This window comes from Phyllopteryx taeniolatus, chromosome 8, assembly GCF_024500385.1.
Source record: "Phyllopteryx taeniolatus isolate TA_2022b chromosome 8, UOR_Ptae_1.2, whole genome shotgun sequence".
NCBI classification, from domain to species: Eukaryota; Metazoa; Chordata; class Actinopteri; order Syngnathiformes; family Syngnathidae; genus Phyllopteryx; species Phyllopteryx taeniolatus.
This window is the reverse complement of record NC_084509.1, coordinates 16,276,436-16,301,629: the sequence shown is the minus strand read 5'-3', so window position 1 is coordinate 16,301,629 and position 25,194 is coordinate 16,276,436. Positions and strand designations below refer to the sequence as shown.

At 41.3% G+C, this 25,194-nt stretch overlaps 1 protein-coding gene and 1 long non-coding RNA gene across 3 annotated transcripts in view; one reads left to right on the top strand and one right to left on the bottom strand.

Moving 5' to 3' along the window:
• Positions 1-10,219, bottom strand: part of LOC133482516 (uncharacterized) — a 14,637-nt gene extending 4,418 nt beyond the window's left edge. Inside the window, exons 1-2 of the long non-coding RNA XR_009789818.1 lie at positions 10,070-10,219; positions 8,566-8,674 (exon numbers count right to left, since the gene is read on the bottom strand). This is a non-coding gene — a long non-coding RNA (uncharacterized LOC133482516). The remainder of the gene's footprint in view (positions 1-8,565; positions 8,675-10,069) is intronic.
• ppp5c (protein phosphatase 5, catalytic subunit) lies at positions 9,707-25,194 on the top strand. Of its 2 annotated transcripts, none has more exons than XM_061782717.1 (13): positions 9,707-9,836; positions 13,300-13,541; positions 14,372-14,519; positions 16,395-16,516; positions 16,591-16,656; positions 18,055-18,153; positions 18,342-18,447; positions 18,523-18,665; positions 20,076-20,163; positions 22,403-22,443; positions 22,523-22,701; positions 22,772-22,853; positions 24,253-25,194. In XM_061782717.1, exons 1-13 carry the CDS (start codon positions 9,722-9,724, stop codon positions 24,313-24,315), a joined length of 1,494 nt encoding a protein of 497 aa, XP_061638701.1. In that variant the 5' UTR covers positions 9,707-9,721; the 3' UTR covers positions 24,316-25,194. The 2 variants fall into 2 exon arrangements, with proteins under 2 accessions (XP_061638701.1, XP_061638700.1); XM_061782716.1 differs by lacking the exon at positions 9,707-9,836 and adding an exon at positions 10,137-10,269.

Here is a 25,194-nt window from a genome sequence, read left to right as displayed (position 1 = left end):
TGCTTTTGGATATGGTCACTCAATATTGCGAGAGTTACGTTCCAGATAGTAAAAATCACTAGCTTAGTTAGCTTGGCGGCAACCATCGTAGTTATGAACTCAAACTCACTGGATGATCGCAATTTCAGGAAGTGCTGGCGATCATATGCTTAATTACTTTGGATATTGACCATTTGTGGTCTTGTAGGCAAAGTATATTGGTGAAAATATAAATGACTGTCCCAACCAGCAGCCGCTGCCGACATCCCCATTAGCTTGTGCCGTAGCAGTTTGCTAATCTTCCTGGGGTCCACATATAATAAACAGTACAATTAATAGATTAGTACAGCACATGGTACATTAATACAGTAGGTACACATGATTCATTGATACAGTAGTTACTCAAAATGCCTGCTAGAGAGTCGAACAAGTAAACAACATTAACACACAAGACACCAATTCACAATTTGATAACATGAAATCAAATATTGTTAAAACAAAAAATATATTTTAATCCTCAAGTAACACCTCTCAGATAAAAAGAGTATCAAGTAGATATAATAAAACCAAAGCAGGCATGTCAAACTCGCAGCTCAGGGGCCACTTAAGGCCTGCCACATCATTTTATGTGCCGGGCGAAAGTAAAGCATTTACGTCAACGACACTGATTCTTGCTAAAATCTGCACTTAAATTTCACATCGTAATAAATAATGTTGAAATATTGTAAGCATTTGTTTTGTTTTGTTACCAAACCCCTTTTTACATTGACTTGAACAATAGATGAGCAAACTACTAATCTTGACTTCTGATTCGAAAACTAGTTATCGATAATTTTATTGTGTATATACGAGGCAATGATCAGGCGATTAAACATTTATATGGTTTCACAGTCGTAACTGCCCTCTGAGGGAAACCTTACCAACACTGTGGCCCGCAGCAAAAATGAGTCTGACACCCCTGCGCTACAGGTATAGTATACCAACTTCCAACGTGGCACATACAAGGTACGGGAAGTGCAACTGCATCTCGCTCTAGCCACATGTCTACTCTGTAAACAAACAGTGCAGTGTATGAAATGCATTGTGCATTTATTAAATAGAAGACACTGTTGTACTTTCCGAAAAAGAAATGATTAAAGCTGTTATATATTATTAAATATTTATTTGTACATTAGTGTGCCCTGCGACTGACTGGCGACCAGTTCAGGGTGTAGTCCGCCTTTCGCCCGAAGACGGCTGGGATAGGCTCCAGCACCCCGCGACCCTGAAATTGACAATAATTTATTTATTGTCGGATTTAATTGCGTTCCTGTTTACATAAAAGATAAATACTTTTATGTTTGAAATTTTGTTACCATATTGTACTGAATGCAAACCGAACCATGACCATAAAACCAAGCTTTTTTAAAGAACCATGATATTTTGGCATACTGTTACACCCCTTGACACAGATGAATTTAAAAAAACTATTTTTAAAGAGGTCCTATTATTTTTACAACCTGCTCCAAATGTAATTACCCTTCCTATTAGTTACAATATCCCCCCATAAAGACAGGAGTGAAATAAGCTGATTCTTTCTTTTACTGTCTTAAAAAATAAAATGCTTTTAATGTGGAAAGGTAAAAAAAAAAAAAAAATGCAGCAGACTCTTTGGGCAGGTAATGCGCCACATTTCTTTTTCCTCTTACATGAAATTTCCGAACTCCGCCTCCCCCGAGGCTCAGCGTGCAATGTGTCACCTCAGGATGTTGATTTACTGATCAACAGGAGGTTGGCTGGATGGATTCATGACTCAAGAGACCTAAAAATGCAGAGCAGCAGGAACCCAGCAAGATAGAGGGGGAAATACCACACAGGGAAGGGTGGCGCAAGAGATGATAAACGCTCTTCCTAATTTATGTTAAATTTAGTTTCTAAAGTCCTGCCTACTATAGGAAAAAAAACCACATGGTTTACATTTAAAGTATGACCCCCCACATGCCGCTGAAGTTGAGCTCTCACTGGTGACTTATTTGATCAGAATGGAGACAAGAACGAGGGAAAGAAGACTCAACAATAATATTTAACATAATTAAAATCTTAGGTCGGTATTCTGTTTATTATTTGGTAACCGTTGTGGTGAGATGGGATTTCCAGAAAAATTACTGCTGAACTGTTACTGAGTCAAAGTGTGTCTCGAACACGACAGAGCAAATGACACACTTCCTAAATTGTGAAAATATTAATCATAAACGTCCTTAACTTTCTTTGACATGCAGTTAATTTTTTCCAAATTAAAAAACTTACACTCTGAGGCATGCTTTCAGTATCCAAAATGCAGTTGTGTAAAACAAATACAGTTTTCGTTCATTTTTTATTCAAATTGTCCATTGTAAACTACTCTCATGGAGGAAAGGTATTCATTAAAGTAATTTGTTTGTTTGTACTGCGATTGGTGAGTGACCAGTCAAGGGTGTACCCAGCCTCCCGCCCAAAGTCAGCTGAGATAGGCTTCAGCTCCCATGTGACCCAATGAAGACAACCACTACAGAAAATGGATGACAGGATGTCCGTGCATATATTAGCAAGACGATGGAACTGTACTATTTGTATTTTTGAAGTAAAGTCAAAATAATTCATTGCTGTATGTAAAAAGACTAGCCTAGCTATCATCGGTCAGGAGGCGAGGTACACCCTGAACTGGTTGCCAGCCAATCGCAGGGCACATACAAACAAACAACCATTCACACTCACATGCACACCTACGGGCAATTTAGAGTTGTCAATTAACCTACCATGCATGTTTTTGGGATGTGGGAGGAAACTGGAGTGCCCGGAGAATACCCACGTAGGCACGGGGAGAACATGAAAACTCCACACAGCTGGGGCCGGGGATTGAACCAGGGTCCTCAGAACTGTGAGGCAGACGCTCTAACCAGTCGTTCACCATGCCGCAAAAGGGAAACATTGAATCTTAAATTAACTGACTAACTAAATAAAAACAACATGAGCGAATAAGGTACTGTACATTCGTACTAGTAGTGAAAGTTAAGTGCCAATGGTTTATATAAGTACCACATATTCTGAATGTTTCAGTGTGAATGTTGATGTTTCGTTGAAAAAAACAAGAAGGATAACACGCAAGCGTTGATAAGAACTGATCAAGTATTTAAGATTGCATAACCCGAGATAAGATAAGTTGGGATTCCTAAACTATGTAAACTTTGGAAAACTCATCTTATCTTTCAGCTCAGGAGAGGAAGTCTCTGAAAAATGGCCCCAGGAGATTTAAAAGAAAGCACCATTTGGCTACAGATTTACATGCTGTACAATAATAAATAGTGAAATGGTCCGGATCGTGCCTATGTAACGTATACCGCCCTCAGTCTAAAGGCCTCATCCTTCACTGGCTCTGGAATGTCACTCACATTCCCGGCGACCTTCATCTGTCTCTGTGTTCGTTTGCTTCCTTTATGTTTGTTTAACTTTCTCAGGACCCCCCCAGAGGCTCCGTGCTCGAGCTTCGCGCACCCGAGAGGACATTAATCTCCCTCCTCCGTGCAACCCGGCTTGCCAGATTCCCTCCCACACCGTCTCTCCCACTCAATGTCTGCGTTTACTCTCGCGTGGGGCGCTCACGTCAGCTGCCGTCCTACTTTAGTCTCTCTTTTTCCACCCACTAGTAAAACAGACAGGAGACATGTTATAAGCAGTTGTGGAAAGTAATGAAATACAAATACAGTAGTACCTCTACTAAGGAGTTTTATTTGTTCCGTGACCAAGCGTTGAAGTCATTCTACTCATATGTCAAAGCAGTTTTCCCTATTGAAATGAATTGAAATGCCAATAATGCCAACCCCCCAAAAAACACCACTTTTTTTTGTTTCACCTTTTTAATAAAAAAATAAATAAAAATAAATCACTAGTATATGGTATAATATCACAATAAAACACAATAAAAGAGAATTAAAGAAATACATTGTTTTTGATTAACTTTAAGGGGCATGGCCTCGTGAGTAACTTCGGGAGCAAGAGTCACATTGGGGGTTAGTCTGCGTGTCAGCGTCTGGGCGTGAGCTGTGACCAACAGCCGATCATTCATTTTGTATTTTTCCCGATTATGAAACAACTGAAAGTGCATCAATGGTTCTCTTTACCCTACCCACATGTGAGGGCATTTCAGTAGCTTAATTGATAAATATTTTTGAGTATTTCACTCGAAGCTCATTCAAAACTAAAATTTTGGCTTGCAATACAAATCAAAAAATTCACCAAGCGACAGCTCTTACTTTGAAACACTTGTCAGTCAAAGTAACTACTTCTGTACTTTACTTTTTCTTTGTCCCATTAGGGGTCACCACGCGTCATCCTTTTCCATCTATGTCAATCTTCTGCATCATCCTCTGTAACACCAACTGCCCTCATGTCTTCCCTTACTACATCTATCAATCTTCACTTAGGTCTTCCTCTCGCTCTCCTGTCAGTCAGGTCCATCCTCATCATTCTTCTAACAATATTCTCACTATCTTTAAGTCTCCTCGCTCTAACTTTGTCTCCAAAACAGCTAACATTTAACATCTATGCTGTACTTTGTTACTGCACTTGAGTTTTCGGGCATTTGTACATGAGTTTTTCGTTTTCTTATGGTTTGTTACTTTTACGGATATCTGTACGTTTACTTTGCCAAAACAGGCCCGTGACTGTTTTCAACCTCCTCGAGTGACACGATGTAAGAAAAAAAAAAAAAAAGTAAGTAAATAGAGGGAAGTGAAGTCAACCGCCCCTTAAGATCTAGACTGATTAGCTCTTGGGGTCTAAAACAAACAAACAAAAAACAGGGACGGCAGCGACATGGAAGAACATAAACCGGGAGCATTAGGACAATGGGAACAGATACAGAAAAGCAAGATATTCCCCATCCGTGGCCTTTTTAAAACAATTGTATGATGCTGTCAGCTATGCTAGGGCTATCAAACATATGGCCCGCGGGCATAAATTGGGCTGCTAGGGGGTACAATCTGGCCCACAGGATGAATTTGAAAGTGAAAAAATACATAAGACTTTGTGGTGGTGTGGACTAAGGATAATTTTGAGAATTATTATGCTCGTGTATAAAACAGAATGGAACATTTTCCTAATGTACTTGTTTTGTTTTACATTAAATCAAAAGGGAAAAATATCATTGTTGTTTTATTATTATATTAAGTATGGAATGATTTTAGTGGTCCAGCACCTTTGACATCAAATTAGACTGTATGTGGCCCTTGAACTACAATGAGTTTGACACCCCTGAGCTTATTAATGATTGGTGGCTAATGCGTTAAGTCTTGTGCCAGCCGACAGTACAAACCATTAGCTTCTGGCATTGAAAAACGTTGTCTAATCTCAAAACACAAAAAAGTAAGGTGTATTTTTTCAGTCGTTATGATTAGTTACTTTAACATTTTTGTTTCCTCAGTTCACAACATGAGCAAAGCTATGGGGACATGTAATTTTATTTGAGTATTTATGTGAAGAATCGACACTAAAATTCATTTTACTTGAGTATTTATGTGAACAATCGACACTTTTACTCTGTTACAATGATTAAAAGGTATGGTGCATTCAGACTACTCTGACAAGTACAATTTATCCAAAATGTTACTTGAGTAAATGTAACGGAGTAAATTTAGCGCGTTCCTACCCACCTCTGGTGATTAATTTCCACCTATTTTCGTAAGTTTTGTGAGCTGTTTCTTGGGATAATTGCGTCATGACCTTTGAAGATAACATAATACAGGCGTTAGCTTTTATGTGAGGTTTTTTAAGTTTTTTATATGATAGGTGAGATTATGTCACTGGACGGACTTTGAAGGACACAGATGGCTGTCACCACGGCAGACACCTGCCATCGCGGGTCACCATGATCCTACTATTTTATCAGGCTTGAACACTTGCAAAAAGGGTTTTGGACGATGACGTTAAACAGGCGCTTGATTTTGTGACATATTAAAGTATTTTTGTCCTCTCTTGAGCCTTAGCTGACCGTGACTTTGGTGTGCACGGCTTGCAGACTTTGATATGCAAGGCTGGACTTTGAAATGCAAGGTTGGATCATCATGACGTTTTCATGCCATTTTAATCATCCATTCATCCATCAATCCATTTTCTGTACTGTTTATTCTCACTAGGGTCGCGGGTGTGCTGGAGCCCTTTGCCAGCTATGTTGGTGGCGAATGTGTTAAGCCTCTCGGGCGAGAGGCGGGGTACACCCTGAACTGGTCGCCAGCCAACTGCAGGGCACATAGAAACAAACAACCATTCGCACTCACATTTTAAACAATAGCCATGTAATTTTAGCATATTAAATGAGCGATTTTTGGGGTACTGTAGCTGTTGTGTTAATATGAGAGTGGAATGGTCCTGTATATGATTGCTTGGCTTGACCGAGTGACAAGGACATCTCACGGCCTCCACCGTGTTTTGATCATTTTAATTGATAACACCCAAATAAATTGGACATTTTCAACAAATTAAACTAGCGAATGAACATGATTTTGGGGTGCTAGTTTTTGTTCAAGTGAGAGTGCAACGGTGTATGATAGTAGTAAAGAATAACACCAACTTGAACAAAGCGGTGTTTGGAAACTCAAGCAAGTTGTAATGTTTGTTTTGTTTTTCCTGAAATGTAATTTTTTAAGATGGGGGGGATTCTGCCCAACACCCATGATACCTATATAGAATATGATCAAATACTTCCCCTTTATAGCATAGCACATTCCTTTGTCCACACCGGCTATGCTGTGAATTTGGTCTTCACTTCTGCCACTCACGTCACACCAAGACATGGGGGGGGGTCTCGAATTTGGTGATGAAAAAGGGGCGAAGTGCAATTACTTATTAAAATTGCTCCAAAATTGATTGATATTATTGGAAATGAGGCGGCACGGTGGATGACTGCTTAGAGTGTCAGCCTCACAGTTCTGAGGACCGGGGTTAAATTCCTGGCCCCGCCTGTGTGGAGTTTGCATGTTCTCCCCGTGCTTGTGTGGGTTTTCTCCGGGCACTCCGGTTTCCTCCCCACATCCTAAAAACATGCATGGTAGGTTAATTGAAGACTCTAAATTGCCCATAGGTGTGAATGTGAGTGTGAATGGTTGTTTGTTTATATGTGCCCTGTGATTGGCTGGCAACCAGTTCAAGGTCTACCCTGCCTCCTTTCCGATGATTGCTGGGATAGGCTCGAGCACTCCCGCGACCCTTGTGAGGATAAGCGGCTCTGAGAATGGATGGATGGATATTGGAAATGACTGCCAGTTTGACTCTCTTTACTAAAAGATACATAAGGTCAACTTGGGAAATATGGCCCATTAAGACCCCATAGCTCCCTTAAACAACAACATGCAACACGTGAAAAGATTCTTCTTTTTCTTTTCAATACAAGCACTATGTAAGTGAATAAAAGACGGAAACTGTGTTTTGTGTGCAGAGAATCTAAATGTATATACTGTAATTGATGGTACCAGTAAAAATTACTTTTCAGAGTCTGTACTTTTTTTACTTAAGTACAGCAGTTAAATCAATACATATTCTACTCCAGTCTTAATTTACTCAAGTATCTGTACTTGTACTTAAGTACAGAGTGAGAGTACTTTTGCCACTTCCGGTTATATGACTCGGAGGGAGACACGAGTCATCCCTCTTCTGGCTAAAGGGAAAGTGAACTCACACTGTGGGGTTAGTGAGTGTTCACAAGGGGTCACCGGGGGTGACTCACCTAGCTGATGGAACTCTTACTCTTAACTCTGGGATGTGCTTTGTGAGTCAGAGCAAAGAGAGCGGACTGGGCCATACTCCTCTATGACACAGTAATTTATGAAACCTCTCATAGTCTCCTCATTAACGAAGAAAGCCACAAACTTTTAAATCAAAAGTCACCTTTTTCTACCCGGGCGCCACTCTCATTAGTCTGTCCAGTGGAGTTCTGGCTGTGGAAAAGCGAGCAACTCGCCTCAGGTTGCGTTATGTTTTTGGCAAATTACTTATTTTAAGGCGACAGTGCGTCAGATGCCATGCACTATATGTGCGTGTATACATGACTCACAAAACGTTGGGGATATTGGCCTTTCTGTTGAAATTTCAGGTTGAACATAAAATGTAAAAATAGCATTTACAGGTGACCTAAATTTGACTTTCTCTAAACTTTTGAATGCACTTGTCCAAGTACATTTTGCTCAACTTGCTGTTTTCTAACAAGGAGCTGAACAACAAATTCACAACAGGTGTTTGATCCATGAATGAACCAGTACATTTCCCAGTTGAATTAGGATTTGTATTTAAACAGTTGTCATCATCATACTGTTCACATTTTGACATCATGAGTCCAAGACGACAAGTAACATTTGAGCAACAGTTGCCGTTGAGCTCCTTGACAGAGAGCAGTAATTTGTGCATTAAGTACTCCAACACTGAACAGTTGGATGCATTCAAAAGTTAAGAGAAGGTCAAATTAAGTCTCCCTGTAAAGGTTATAGTGCATTTGGACTCATCCTGATATATAACCCGAAAGCCCAATACCAGTAAACTTTTGTAAGTACTCTGTGCATGCGTACTTGTGTGGATGAGCACCTGCGCTTTGTTTGTCCCCTTTACCCCGACATCTGTGGAGGCCGGCGGCCACCTGCTGCCCTCAGATGGCAGGAAACTTCCTGAGCAACATCCTCACGCCTGGAGGCACCTGGAAGAAGACCAAAAGAAAAGGTTATATGTGAAGATGTACTTTTTCGCTGTTGTGTCTCAGGCTTGTTTTTGTTTTTAATGTAATTTCACAGCACTTCAATCCATGAATTCCTTTCAAATTAATAATGTTGGCTAATGATATGGTTAGAACTAATATTTTACCATGCGGTTGACTCCGAGCATAATTCACATGCACTTTCCTGTCAACTGTGTTTAGTTCAGTGATTCCAAACCACTGTTTTATTATCCAATTTAATTGGTCTGAAAATGATAATTAATAATGTATCTTTGTACATCTATCTATGTCAACGACGGATAGTCGGTGGCATATGCAAAACAATTAAATGCTTTTCCACTATATGTAAGAAAGTACAGTTACATTTAACAAAATGACAGCATTGTGTTCAACCAAACACGCCCATATTTACCACTATGTGAACATTTTTGTGTAAACTTCGATCTGAGCATCATTATTTCAGTACAGAAGACATACTTTTTGTGATTAATTTTTTTGGGGGGGGGGGCATTAGACGTTTCTTAAGGACGTGGCTTGGCTAAAAAAAAAAATCTTTTTTCACACAGTCTTGGGGTTCTGCTGAATATCTTTAGTGCTCCCTGCTGGTTGGTAGCGAAACACACCGCTGAAATATAATCGAACTGGGAGAATTGTTCAAAAATAATAATAATAACACAATAAATACTATACCGGTTTCCTCCTTTTTAGAGTCGTTTGTTTTGTGTTCTAGGCCATGTTTAAGTGACACATTCATTCAACGTGCAGTACTACAGTATAGTGAAGTAATGAAATGTCAGCGCTCCCTGCTGGTTCATAACGCTAAATACAATCGGGGGAACAAAAAAAAATAAAACTCAACTTCATTTAATTCATTTTCCGTCTCGCCGGGCGTGCTGGAGCCTATCCCGGCGAGAGGCGGGGTACACCCTGAACTGGTCGCCGGCCAATCGCAGGACACATATAAACAAACGACCATTCGCACTCACATTCTCATCTACGGGCAATTTAGTCTGAATTAACCAAACATGCATGTTTTTGGGATGTGGGAGGAAACCGGAGTGCGTAGAGAAAACCCACGCAGGCACGGGGAGAACATGCAAACTCCACACAGGAAGGCGGGACTTGAACCGGGGTCCTCAGAACTGTGAGTTTGTATGTTTTGTATGTTTGTTTTAAATTCCAGTTCGTCACATAAATAGTATTTAACACAAACAAACGTTTAAATAATATTGACAATCATTTATGCTATACTACTGTCCTCCTTTTTAGTGTCGTACTTTGGTGTTTTGCGTTGCAGGCAATGTTAATTAACACATTTATTCTGTTTACTTTATGTTTTACTTAAGTAATGACAGTGTAGTGTGTAGTTTGACTTACTTCGTGGAAATAAACACACTTAAAAAAATCCCTCGACTCGAGCAAAAAAAAAAAAAGAAAAAAAAACATGTCACAACTTTGCGACCTTTGCGACAGTCCGTCAATGGCGTACGCGTCGGAATACGGCAGCGTGAAGAAGATGGCGGAGAGAGTAAACGATGCCGAGCTACTCAAGGAGAAGGCCAATAAATACTTTAAAGGTGAGCTGGCATCGCTGTCAAGTCGGCAGCCTGCGTCGACGGCCGAAAGCAGACGAGAGCGTCCCCGGTATTCTCAAGGAGGGCGAAATATTGGCTTTTAAACAGCCCCGATCGCACCACAAGTCAATGTGAAGCTAGGCTAACGATCTATGCTAACGCGTGAAGCCCATTCATTGGACTCTTGAAAGCGGTTAGCCCATTCGGCTAGCTCCAGCTAACGGTGCCTTAAACCGCTTGAGTCATTGTCCCACCCAAGTCAAGTTCACTTCACAGTCACTTGGGCCCCGATTCGGTGGTTAAGACACGTAGCCGCTTGTTTTGCGAGATTTAAAACAATAATTGGCGTGCATAGAAGTTGCTAGAACATTCCCTTAATTAGCGGAACCGTCATGTGAGCAGCGGCGTTCAACGGCAGCCCCTCTTCGACAGTAAAATGTTTATTATTGCACTGACCTCACTTAAATGTATTGTTTATAGCAGGGGTTCTTCAAGCGTTTCAGGTCCAGGGACCCCTTAGAGGAGAGAGATTCTTCCATGCACCCCCTCATAATCTTGACATTACTACCATGTGTAGTCTTTAATATGATAGGACTTGAAAAGTTGCTGGTTTTCGAGTTATCTATGAGAAAAAAAGTTGCAAACAACAACAAATAATAAAGTTGTAATATGATATTAAAGTAAAAGTTCAACAAGAAAGAAGAAAGTCATATTTTAACAATTGACTTTCAAAAATTGTTGCAGAGTTGCCAAATGTTACGGAACGTCCCAATTTTGTTTCGGAAATCACTGACTGCTGACACGTTAGTCATAACTCCGATTGTTCCGGATATTGGGGGTGGGTGGGGAATACAGCATCCAACATTACGTGCCAGTACGCCGCTGTGTCCGGCTACCGTGACGAAGATTTCATAAATGAATCAGAAGAAATAAACACTATATTGTTTAAAAAAAGAGAGAGAGAGCTAAAGGCTGCTTGCACGCTATTTTATTACGCCCCCGGCTGCCAAGTTGTGGAGGTGAAAGTTCCTTTTGCGTCCGGTGTCAATGCATTGTAAGTCACTAATCATCGCCCCCATGGTAACATAAACTACACTTCTTACCGTGCTTCTTACGCATATCGTGTACGTTATCATGAAGGTAGGGCGTGGAGTGGGTAGGACAAGACGCAAAAGCATGATGCTAAATTGCTAAGCTATCGTGTGATGCTATCGCAAAACACTGAAATAAGTGATTGGATGATACAGTACACTTGTAACATAGGTCTGGCTGGAACCGCATTATAGGAGAGTGTAACCCAAGTTTGAACAATAAAATAAGAAGCCAATTAATACACGTCTGAATAATACATGTCTAAAGATAGAAATGTAAAATTATTCACGGCCTCTGGACCACAAATTAATTAATGTCATCTGAGAACGGGGTCAGGTTAAAAGTATATTGTTAGTAATATAGTTTGTTTTATTTATATATATATATATATATATATATATATATAGTATTTTTATAGTTTTGTTCTACAAAAATGAGTACGTATTTCCTTTGCACGGATGTCAAATTTATGTGATGATGTGTCACGATCATATCAGATGTTTTAACTGGCCCAAAGCTCAAGTTGGGAGGAGTAATTTGTCTGTTTTGATTCCCATATTTACCAACTAGGGCTGTTAAAATTAAAGAGTTAATTCTCTGGGTAGTCATGTTTCTTCCCACATTCCAAAAACATGCATGGTAGATTAATTTTAGACTCTAAATTGTCTGTAGGTGTGAATGTGAGAGCGAATCGTTGTTTGTTTATATGTGCCCTGCTATTGTGCTTGGTGGCAAATTTTGCTTCAAAATTAGACTTTTGATAAAACAATTCTCATTTGCATATCGTGCAGCGCTGCACTCCTTTCATTGAAGCACAACAAGTTTAAAATACCATCTCAAAGCAAAATGGGGTATTAATTGTGATATATTTGGCACCTGTAATTATCCATCCATTTTCTGAGCCGCTTATCCTCACTAGGGTCACGGGCGTGCTGGAGCCTATCCCAGCTGTCGGGCAGGAGGCGGGGTACACCCTGAACTGGTTGCCAGCCAATCGCAGAGCACATACAAACAAACAACCATTCGCACTCACAGTCATATCTACGGGCAATTTAGAGTCTCCAATTAATGCATGTTTTTGGGATGTGGGAGGAAACCGGAGTGCCCGGAGAAAACCAACGCCGGCACGGGGAGAACATGCAAACTCCACACAGGCGGGGCCGGGGATTGAACCCGGGCCCTCAGAACTGTGAGGCTGACGCTCTAACCAGTCGGGCACCGTGCCGCCCACCTGTAATTAATCACAATTAATACAAATTCAAAAGTATCATTAATCAGATTAAAGAAATTAATCTATTGGCAGCCCTAGTAGCCATGCACTTTTTTAAAATGAGAACATAATAATTTGTTGCAAATTTAGCAGACCCCAAAGCCGCCACCTTTTCTTTCTGGCTTGTCCCGTTAGGGGTCGCCACAGCGTGTCATCCTTTTCCATGCAAGCTTATCTCCTGCATCCTCCTCTCTTAACACCAACTGCGTTCATGTCTTCCCTCACTACATCTATCAACCTTCTCTTTGGTCTTCCTCAACCTCTCTTGCCTGGCAGTTGGATATATTGCATATTAATAATTTAAGTAACATTTTATCTTTGATCAGGCCCTAAGCTAAGGAGTATACTTAGTTATTGCTGCGTGAATGTCATACATATACTGACCTATACAGATCAAATCTAGGGCCGTAGCACACATCATCAACGGTGGCGGAACAACTTTTGGAGTGGGGGGGGGCACGGTACTTCAGGGACACCTCGTCATATAGTGTATGGCCAGGACATATTATTTGTGAGGTTACACATTATTAATGGAGCAAAGGGGCACATCACACACACACAGGGTAAAAAGTGCGTGCGGTGGGGGGACATGCCGCCAGTGCCCCCCATCCCACCCCACCCCGCTTCCGCCGCCTCTGCACATCATTTTATTAAATCTGTGTATTTTGCAGATAAAGACTATGAAAATGCAATCAAGTACTACTCTGAGGCCTTGGAACTCAACCCTTCCAACGCAGTCTACTACAGCAACCGCAGCCTGGCATACCTGCGCACTGAATGCTACGGCTATGCCTTGGCGGATGCGACCAAGGCCCTGGATATTGACAAGAACTACATCAAAGGGTATTACCGCCGGGCCACCTCCAACATGGCCCTGGGCAAGTTCAAGGCTGCGCTCAAGGACTACGACACGGTAAAACAGCCTATATAAGAGGCACCTGAAAAGCCTCGCTAAATCCACATACAGCTAATCGTCCACACTTTGAAAAAGGGATTATCTGATAATCCCGTCATCATGGCAAAGTGTCGAGCGTGCCAGTGTTGGTGTCATGTCTTCCATTGTCATATTGCGACTAAAGCAAGTAATCTGCTTGAGAGGCCCCCTGCATTCTCTTTGAAGAAGCACCTTGACTAATAAAGTCTGACAAAAATAAAGCAATTCAGTTTTACATTCGTGGTTCACGCTTCACAAATTCACTTATTCATGTTTTTTCGGGTGGCTGGGGGCTTTATCCGCAGCCATTCACTGGAAGAATTCGCCTGCATATTTTTGTGCTCTTTCTGTAATGCCCTAAAATGCCACAAGAATGCAGCAAAGCCTAATTTGAAGGAAATTAGTAATTGGTTTCAAGTAAGTATGTTGAAGTAATGCATCTTGATTCTCAACTGTTTGACCGTTGTTGAGCAGAATTTAGCCTGGATTGTTAGCGAAAGTTATGGAGAGTTTTTGGCACTTTTTTGTTTTTGGTGGGGTTTTTTTGTTTTTTTAGTCAAACCATCTGTTAGCCCTTTATTTGTCAGAATAGTGTTGTCAGATTAGTGTAAAATGATATTAAATTGTCTTGTATTCTACTTTGTGGTATATTTAAGGTTTAAACTATTAATATAAGTAATTCTAAAAGTTTTTAGGTGGATGTCAGTTATGGTTTTTCGCTATTTGCACAAGCGGTCAGTCCTATTCGCGGGGTTACTGTAATAAAATTAAACAAGAGCCGCTTTTAAATATCTATTGTGTGATGACAGGTAGTGCGCGTTCGACCGAACGACAAGGATGCAAAAATGAAGTACCAGGAATGTAACAAGATTGTCAAGCAGAAGGCATTCGAGAGAGCCATCGCCAGCGACGAGATCAAAAAGTCAGTTGTCGACTCTCTGGACATTGAAAGCATGAGTAAGTGTAAAAAAAAAAAATAAAAAATAGCTGTAGCGAGCAATTATTTACATTCTTAATTATGTCATTTATCTTTCCCAAATGTTTAAACCATGCACCCTCCAACATCTTGACAGAGATGGAGCACCTCTTTCTTCACTATACACACCATCAAAAACAAAAAATAAATTTAGAAGTGATTCCTTGTGATACGAGTTTATATCGTTTTGTGATCACGATTGTAACTCAAAACACTTGTCTCCAGTCTATCCCCATTAAATTAAATGAAAATGCCATTAGTCTGTTCCAGCCCCCCCCCCCCCCCCAAAAAAAACCCAACAATTTTAAAAAGTAATAAGAAACATAGCACTCTATAATATTGTACTTTATAAAAACATGAAGTAATGACACAATTAGAATTTAATCAATGAAACAGGTTTTGTTGTTTTTTTTTTTTTGTTTGTGTTGTTTTTTTTTTTGTTTGTGTTTTTTTTTTTTTTTTTGCTTCAATACATTGGCTATTTTAGTGTGCATTCTGGTTTTCACGGTTTGGCTACCTGGGGGAAGTATAATACAGACATACAGATATAAATAAATAAGATGGAGTAATATTAGTTCCAGAGGATAAAGAATATATGTGAGTATTTTTATGTGTTGCTCCACCATTTGTGTGCAAATAACCATTGCTTAAAGCGTTATAACATTATAACAAGCGTTATAACCGATGCTATTCAGTAGCCCATCTGTGACGTTTCCCTTTGTGTAAGCATTAAGATAGCTGATTTTTAAGGCTTAATAATCTCGTTCTTTCCCATATGTTTCGAGCAGCGCACCCCCTCAACATCCTGACTGATTTGGCACACCCACTCCGCAACCACACTCCGAAATACAACAAAAAACATTGAAACAAAGCTATGTAATACCAATAAAGACATCTTAACGTTTTCATAGTAAACACACATTCTACCTATAACAATTACACATAAATTACATGCAGTGTCTACAAAGCAACGGTAGCAATAAACATACCGTAATTTCTCGTGTATAATGCTCATTTTTTCCCAAAAGAAAATTGTCAATAGTGCGCATTATACATAGGTATAGGGGCAAATGGAAAAACCTTTCACATTTTATAAATGTATGCCGCCATCTAGTGGTTATGAAAAACCAAAGTGTAGCCCCCATTTTCATTGGGGGCTACACTTTTTTAAGACAGGGGTACATATGACTGGGGTACGTATGACTGCATATATGTAAAGTTGTGCTCATAAGTTTACATACCCTGGCAGAATTTGTGAAATATTGTTTTTGGTTTTTTTAACATGACTGAACAACAACCATCATTTATTTCTGTATGGTAATGTTTTGTTTAATGATAATGCTTTTTTGAAATGCTTGACTGTCTAATTTGAATCCCATTAAAATAGTCCTTCATGTTTTCTTTAAAGAATTGTACCCATCTTACAAATTCTGCCTGGGTAATCAAACATATGAGCACCACTGTGTATTTTCTCATTTACTAAATAAAAGTAGGGCTGTGAATTACAAAATAAGAGCAAGTAAATATAAAAAAGGATTACGTGTTCAAATAAAGTGCTTAACTTCAGAATAATTCTTTGAAAGAAACTAACAAAATACAGATAATACTTCATGTTTTGATCATATGGGTAGAAGCAAAATCATGCATTGTAAAAATGCATTTTACATGGGTAGAAGCGTTTTCCAGAATTTTGAGGTCAACTTGGCTGTCCGTATTATACATGGGTGCGCACTATACACGAGAAATTACGGTAATCATCTGAATTGATATCTTAGCCTAGATGCTTACGGTTAATATGGAGATTTAGAAGCATTTTCGTCTGGTCGTTCTGAAATGATGCCACTGTCTTGTCGCAGCAATCGAGGACGACTACACGGGCCCCAAGTTGGAGGAGGGCAAGGTCACCCTGAAGTTCATGAAAGAAATGATGGACTGGTTCAAAGAGGAGAAGAAACTGCACAGAAAGTGTGCATATCAGGTAAGGTGTCGCTCATGTTGAAAAGCGCTGAAGGAGACTAGCAGAGGTGGAATTTTAACTGTTCTCTTTTGCAGATTTTGGTGCAAGTGAAAGACCTTTTATCCAAACTACCAAGTCTTGTAGAAGTCACAGTACAAGAGGTGAGGTTGGCTTTTTAGTTTTAGGCTCTCTAGGATAGCAAAAAGACAAACAGTTTGGCTTACTGGTACCCAACTCTGGTGATGTTACACATTCCTCGTTTTGAAAACATGCATTTTAAGGTAGTTGAAGGCTCTAAAACAGGGGCACTCAATACGCCGATCGATCATGAAGGTCGCCTTGGTAGATCGCGTGCTGGTATTTTGGTTCAGGTTTTTTAAATTTTATTTCCCCCCTCCCCCTCGACTCTGGAGACGGGGCACACCATTGTGACGGTTATTGTCTGACGTCAATGTGACGGTGTGCTCAGTGTGTGCGTGACATCTGTGTGAGTGTGTGCACAACTCCGCATGATTGGGGCAGAGGTGCAATACTGAGGAAGAGATCACACGAGGTCCGTGCGAGTGTGTATTGTGGCGCAGGTGTAGCGACAGCAACTAATGATAAGAGAATAACGCTAACCCAAAGAGTGTCCTAAGAGGAACTAATGTGCAGTACAGTGTTGCACATAAAGCCCATCCCTGCAACATATTTGCTCCCGTGCCTTTATTTGCTCCCCGCCTCTCACTCAGCTGCGGCAACCTGTGAAGGGAGTTAGCCCTTATCCAATATTGTATTTTAAAGACACACATATCAATAAATATACATTTTATTTGGCCACCCCTGCTCTTAAACATCCGTAGGTGTAAATGTGAAGGGGAATGCATATTGTATGTGCCCTGCGATTAGATCGCAACCAGTCCAGAGTGTACTCTGCCCCTTGTCCAAAAGCATTTGGGATGGGCTCCAGCCCGTGTCCGACCCTAATGAGGGCAAGTGCTGTAGAAAGTGGATGGATGTAGGTTGACGTGTGAGTGGTTGAAATTAATTTGCCTGCGAGGAGCCGGGGCTATTTATTGGATTCATAGTCCTACTGTAACTAGGGGGTCATTTGAATCCACCAGACCAGACACAATACTGCGGTTTTAAGTGGGTATTTTAAAACAAAGGTACCACAACTCTATGAGAAGCATCGTTAGTTAGTCTGTTTTCGGATAAGAAAACTGGATTTGCGTAACCAGCAAATGGCCAAAAGGAAGTATTTTTTTCATCACTTTCACATTCATTTCCACATCCAGAACAGGTGATTTCAACTCACAGTGGACTTCCTGGACAAAGGAGAAGAATTTTGTTATGGTTTTACTTGCAACTTTGACGTTTTATATTTGAGTCTACCTCGCTCAACGACCTTGTCAAGTTTGTCAATCTAAAAATCTGCCAATAATGTTGAACTGTAACCCCCGGCAGCAAGACTTGACACTACACATAATAACCTTATTCGATCCAGCTGATGAACAAAATCCAAAATGGGTTCTTTTTTTTCAGCTCTTCATCAATGTGGTGGTTTTTTTCCCCAACAGGCAGAAAAAATAACCATTTGTGGCGACACACACGGGCAGTACTACGATCTCCTCAACATCTTCGAGTTGAACGGCCTGCCGTCGGAGAGCAATCCTTACGTATCCTTTTTGTCTTGGATTGTGGCTAATCCTTTAGCAGGGTTCTTCCTGGCTCAAATTGAGGCAGAGGTGGTCACATTCTGATTGTTAGCACATGTATGCCATGCACCTCACTGGCTCAAACAAACACTTTTCTCTTCAAAATTTACATGCATTTGCAAAAGGGTTCTTAACTGGGCTGAACTCAGCTGTTCAATGGTGATTTTGTGGACCGCGGATCTTTCTCTGTGGAGGTCATCCTCACCCTGTTTGGCTTCAAACTGCTCTTCCCCGACAACTTTCACCTGCTTCGAGGTAAGTGGTTGGCGGAAGTACGCATTTTGCTTTCTGATGACCGGAGTACTAAAAGATAAAACGACTGACCCGCAGGTAACCACGAGACGGACAACATGAACCAAATGTACGGCTTTGAAGGCGAAGTCAAAGCCAAGTACACGGCGCAGATGTTCCAGCTGTTCAGCGAGGTCTTCCAGTGGCTTCCCCTCGCGCAGTGCATCAACAACAAAATATTGGTAGTTATTTTGGAAACTTACATTTAAAGTCTTTTAAGTATGCAGTTTTCACACTGCTACTAAGATTAGAATTTAGCCTCACTTCAATCCCTGCGCCTGCCCTGTCGCGTCTCTGCCCAAAGTAACACCCCCAGCTCACTACATTACCGTGCACAACAGCTACATTGCCAGCATGGCTTATTCATGATGGAGTTTTGCCAAACACGAAATGTTACCGGTTTGATGATGTATTTTTTTGGAATCTACATTCATTCATTAATTTTCCGTACAGCTTATCCTCACTAGGGTCGCGGGCATGCTGCAGCCTATCCCAGCTATCTTTGGGCAAGAAGCGTGGCACACCCTGAACTGGTCGCCAGCCAGTCGCAGGGCACATATACATAAACAACCATTCGCACTCACATTCACACCTACAGGCAATTTAGAGTCTTCCATGTTTTTGGAATGTGGGAGGAAACCCATGCAGGCACGTTGAAAACATACAAACGGCACACCGTAAGGCCAGCTTTGCCCTCAGAACTGTGTGGCAGATGTGCTAACCAGTCGTCCACCGTGCCTCTGGGAATATACAGTTAATTAAAAATCTAAAATACGTGATCAATTTACCTGACGACCTGGTGAGAACGGTGACGTGACATACACGGTGGTTTTCCAAGCCCAGCTGTAAGAAGTCCTCCGAGTATAGGACATCACCATTATACTGTGTATGGTTACCCTTAATTTTTCTCGAGAGCTGTCCAATTCATTCTTTTTAACTTTTGTTGCTAAGCAGAGTTACATTACCCAGCCAAGAAACTATAATGGTCTCCTTTGCAAGAGGCTGCGGTGTGTCCCTGCAGAGCTCCATGTGCGGCAGTGCGTCTAAGCAAATGATTGAAATCTCTTCATTCACCCCTCCTGTCACTACAGTGTCTGAATGGCTATTTTTGTCACACTATGACCAATTGTAGAATAAGAATTAAAATTAGAGGCATGAAATGGTGCCAGCGTGGGCTGATTTTTCAGAAGATTAATAATATTCTACTGTCAGGTCGTAGAGTTTTAACAAAAAATAGGGTGTGTATTTTTTAATACTGCAAACGCTACCTTTAAGTGTGGTTTAATAAGTTTAGTGTGTTGGCAGGTCTCTCACAGATTGCGAGTGGGTCTAAAATGTGTTCCCCGCATTAAATGTAGGCTTTCACACAAACATACACAAGTAAAAAAGGCTCTAGTGGTTTTCTCCAGTGATCCACCTTCATTATCGTTTGTGTTAAACTTGTTGCACACACAGTTAGCCTATAGTGGCTCCCTCGCGTACTCTTTCTCCCTTGCCCTTAAAGGGCAGTATGCAAAGCACATTACACTAAAATTCCGTATTTGGTCAGTGAAGTTTCAACATTGTGAACAACCTGATTTGTTGTGCCCCAGGTGATGCACGGCGGGCTGTTCAGTGAAGACGGCGTCACATTGGAGGACCTCAGGAAGATCGAGAGGAACAGACAGCCTCCAGACTCAGGTACAGTGTGCGTGTGTGTGTTTTTGTGGTCGTGTATGCTTTGTGTAGTGGGTGGGGTATTTGTGTGTGCATTTTGTTTATGAGTGAGGGAGTTACAGTGGGGCAAAAAACTATTTAGTCAGCCACAAATTGTGCAAGTTCTCCCACTTAAAAAGATGAGAGAGGCCTGTAATTGTCATCATAGGTATACATCACCTATGAGACAAAATGAGGAGAAAAATCCAGAAAATCACTGTCTGATTTTTAAAGAATTTATGAGCAATTATGGTGGAAAATAAATATTTGGTCACAGACAAACAAGCAAGATTTCTGGCTCTCACAGACCTGTGACTTCTTTTAATAATAAGAATTATCATCTTTATTGTCATGAACATCCATGCATGCACACGAAATTTGTTCTCTGCATTTTAACCATCACAGTGAACACACACACTTGTTAGTGGAACACACTTGAGCAGGGGGCAACTTAAGCACCCGGGGAGCATTTTGGGGTATCCGTGTCTTGCTCAAGGACACCACAGCCGTGAGTCCGGGAGATGTTGGTGGATGGTCCAGTCGGGGCCTTGAACCTAGGTCCCCACAGTGGCAGGTGATGATCTTAACCATTGGGCTACAGCTGACCCAGAGGCTTCTCTGTCCTTCACTCGTTACCTGTATTATTAATGGCACCTGTCAGTATAAAAGACACCTGTCCACAAACTCCACTATGGCCAAAACCAAAGAGCTGTCCAAGGACACCAGAAACAAAATTCTAGACCTGCACCAGGCTGGGAAGACTGAATCTGCAGTAGGTAAGCAGCTTGGTGTGCAGAAATCAACGGTGGGAGCAATTATCAGAAGACATACAAGACCACTGATAATTTCCCTCGATCTGGGGCTCAGATCTCACCCGGTGGGGTCAAAATGATCACAAGAACGGTGAGCAAAAATCCCAGAACCACACGGGGGGAGCGAATGACCTACAGAGAGCTGGGACCAACGTAACAAAGGCTACCATCAGTAACACACTACGCCGCCAGGGACTCAAATATTGCAGTGCCAGACGTGTCCCACTGCTTAAGCCAGTACATGTCCAGGCCCGTCTGAAGTTTGCTAGAGAGCATTTGGATGATCCAGAAGAGGATTGGGAGAATATCATATGGTCAGATGAAACCAAAATAGAACCTTTTGGTAAAAACTCAACTTGTCGTGTTTGTATGAGAAAGAATGCTGCGTTGCATCCAAAGACCACCATACCTATTGTGAAGCATGGGGGTGGAAACATCATGCTTTGGGGCTGTTTTTCTGCAAAGGGACCCGGACGACTGATCCGTGTAAAGGAAAGAATAAATGGGGCCAGGTATCGTGAGATTTTGAGTGAAAACCTCCTTCCTTCAGCAAGGGCATTGAAGATGAAACATGGCTGGGTCTTTCAGCATGACAGTGATCCCGGGCAACGAAGGAGAACCATTCGTAAGAACCATTTCAAGGTCCTGCAGTGGCCTAGCCAGTCTCCAGGTCTCAACCCCATAGAAAATCTTTGGAGGGAGTTGAAAGTCTGTGTTGCCCAGCAATAGCCCCAAAACATCACTGCTGTAGAGGAAATCAGCATGGAGGAATGGGCCAAAATACCAGCAACAGTGTGTGAAAACCTTGTGAAGACTTACAGAAAACATTTGACCTCTGTCATTGCCAACAAAGGGTATATAACAGTATTGAGGTGAACTTTTGTTATTGACCAAATACTTATTTTCCACCATAATTTGCTAATAAATTGTTTAAAAATCAGACTGTGATTTTATGGATTTTTATTTTTTTTTTTTCCTCATTTTGTCTCATCGGTGAGGTATACCTATGATGAAAATGACAGGCCTCTCTCATCTCTTTTAAGTGGGAGAACTTGCACAATTGATGGCTGACTAAATACTTTTTTGTCCCATTGGATGTATCTTAGGGGGAATATGTGTGATTGTGTGTCCGCGTGAGTGGGGGCGTTGTATATGTGTGTGTCTGTCTGTCTGGTTTTGTGGTTGTGTATGTTTTGTTGAGAGGGTATGTGTGTGTTTTTTATGGGAGAGGTTATGTGTGTGATGATATGTTCCTGTGTGCAAGTGTTTGGTGACATGTTTGTGTGTGTTAACAGTGACTGGAGTATGTGTGGGTGACGTGTGTCTGTGAGGGGGGGGGGTGGTTTTGTGTTTGTGTGTGAGATGTTCATCGAAACACATCTCAGCATTTTCTTCCTGCGTCTGTCTTGTAGGTCCCATGTGTGACCTCCTCTGGTCGGACCCCCAGCCTCAGGTCAGCGCTGGCCTAAACCTCATGTGCCTCTTTTAACGTGGTCCTCAGACAAATGAATGAATGTCCGTGTTTGATGCAGAACGGGCGGTCGATCAGCAAGCGAGGTGTGAGCTGCCAGTTTGGGCCTGACGTGACAGAGCGCTTCCTGGATCAGAACAAGTTGGACTTCATCATCCGGAGTCACGAAGTTAAGGCGGAAGGCTACGAGGTCACTCACTCAGGGAAGTGCATCACTGTCTTCTCGGCGCCCAACTACTGGTAAGTACCCGTTTGCCCTATTTTTGGTGCCGCTGCCCCGTAATGTCTTTGGTTTTCTGCCTTCCCCCAGTGACCAGATGGGAAACAAAGGAGCTTTTATCCATCTCAGGGGATCCAATCTCAAGCCAGAGTTCCAACAGTTCACTGCTGTGGTCAGTATCATGCACATTTTATGCTCCATGGGGGGAAAGTGCTTTCCTTTTGTCACAAATGGTCAGTGTCACTTAGAGGATACATATTATGCCTTTTATTCCACAATTTAAAACACTTCCCATAAGTATTTTTTATTTATATACTACTTCTCACATAGAGGACATACAAAGTGCATTACATGGATAAAATACTAAATAAAATAGTCTCACTAACATCCATCCATCCATCCATTTTCTGAGCCGCTTCTCCTCACTAGGGTCACGGGCAGGAGGCGGGGTACACCCTGAACTGGTTGCCAGCCAATCGCAGGGCACATACAAACAAACAACCATTCGCACTCACAGTCACGCCTACGGGCAATTTAGAGTTTCCAATTAATGCATGTTTTTGGGATGTGGGAGGAAACCGGAGTGCCCGGAGAAAACCCACACAGGCACGGGGAGAACATGCAAACTCCACACAGGCGGGGCCGGGGATTGAATCCGGGTCCTCAGAACTGTGAGGCTGACGCTCTAACCAGTCGCCCACCGTGCCGCCGTCTCACTAACAGTTAATACAAATTCGAATGCCTGCCTAAACAAATGTGTGTGTAACTGCTTAAAAAAAATGGACAACTCCTTACTCGAAAGGAAGTGCCTTCCACAGTTTGGCGCTCTATCTGCTTTCGTTTTTAATGTTGTGTGAGGGACATGAAGTAAAAGGCAGCCCGTATTGACCAAAGCAATTAATAAGCAATATTTTTTTTAAATAAAGGTATTCTACAATGAGACATATTTTTAACAGGGAAAATGTTTTTATGATTACAATTGTCTTGTTTATTTCAAGAAAAAAGTTATAATTGTACAAGAATAAAGTAATACTTTTTCCAAGATAATGTTATGAGAGGGAAGACTCATATTTAAAAAAATACATTTCAAAAATACAACTTTATTCTCATAATATTACACCTTTGTTTTCTAGAAAGGGGGTCTTTATTCACGAGAAAATAGAACCACTGGTATATGCTTGGGGGGGTATGCCTTTTTGTTCTCAAATTATTATTATTATTTACCTTATTTCAGCAATAATATGCCCTTTTTGTTGTACAAAAAAAAACAGTTTATTCATGCAGAGATTACATATCATGTGATGATAATCATATATGAGCTTTTACTTGGCCCAAAGCTAAGGTAGCTAAGCTAATTGGTTTATCATGTTTGTTTTATTGGTGCGCTGATCATCATATGTAGGTATGCACTTTTCTAAATGATACATACAATTGTAATTTGTGAATTATAAATTATTGAAAATAAATTTTGCAAACTCCCAGGGGTTCAGACCCCAGTTTGAGAATCTTGGTGATTGTTAATGATTGCATTGGCTGCTTATGGTTGACTTCCTCCTCACTCTGCCTTCTAGCCTCATCCGAATGTGAAGCCCATGGCGTACGCCAACACGCTAATGCAGCTGGGGATGATGTAGACCCTGGAGCCGGTCCGTCAAGACCACCAGAAGCGTCACACTTCACTCCCCTCAGTGCTCCCCGACTCCCATTTTGGCTTAAGGGATTCCACGCCCCCTCGCTTTATGAGGGAGATCCCTTAGACTCCCTCACCTGGTCCACAAGGTTACCACTTCCAAACTGGAAAACATTTCCATGGTTCGCTCGCCTCGTACACGAATCCAACACTCAGAATCACGGATGTGTCTCATTGTTTCTTTTTTTTAATGGATTACCTATCTGGTCCGTACCAAAGAGCTGTATTGGAATGATAGTCAAGTTTTCAACCAGAAGCGACTCTCAAAGAGTTTAGCGCATGCGCACATCCGAGATGGTTCCAAGAGTGGCATTTCCATCAGTGTGTCTCCAAACAGTATGTCATTTTATTCATGTTTTATTACTTTTCAGGTATATGAGGTGTCCATACACGTATGATCCCAGCTCGAAAAGAGAGACTGACTCTGGGTTCACGTCGAGGTGCTGTTTGCCATTTGTGACGTGTTAGCTAGAACAGACGTGGTCGTTTAATTTGCACTGCTTCTTCTGGAGGAAGATACTGCTGCTCCCCACCACCCCCATCTTTTCACCCCATCAGCTCACGCTGTTCCCACTCTCCGAACCCAAGCACCCGACATGTCACCCAGAATTGTGGATTACTACAGTAACACACAAAATAATAAAAACGTCCAAAATGTTACCCTGTTTTAAACGCACAGCCGCATTGTCTGATGACCCTCTACTTTTTAGGTAAAGATATACACTGATGTGTATGTATATATACTGTATCATTTATTGAGATTACATGTAATGTTTGGACAAAAAAATAAAATAAAAAAATCAGTCCAGATATTTTAGAAATA

Coding starts and splice junctions, on each gene's coding strand:
- ppp5c (XM_061782716.1), top strand. CDS start 10,137: ATGTCACAACTTTGCGACCTTTGCGACAGTCCGTCAATGGCGTACGCG. Junction 13,542..14,371: donor CGCTCAAGGACTACGACACG/GTAAAACAGCCT, acceptor GTGTGATGACAG/GTAGTGCGCGTTCGACCGAA. Junction 18,666..20,075: donor GCATCAACAACAAAATATTG/GTAGTTATTTTG, acceptor GTTGTGCCCCAG/GTGATGCACGGCGGGCTGTT.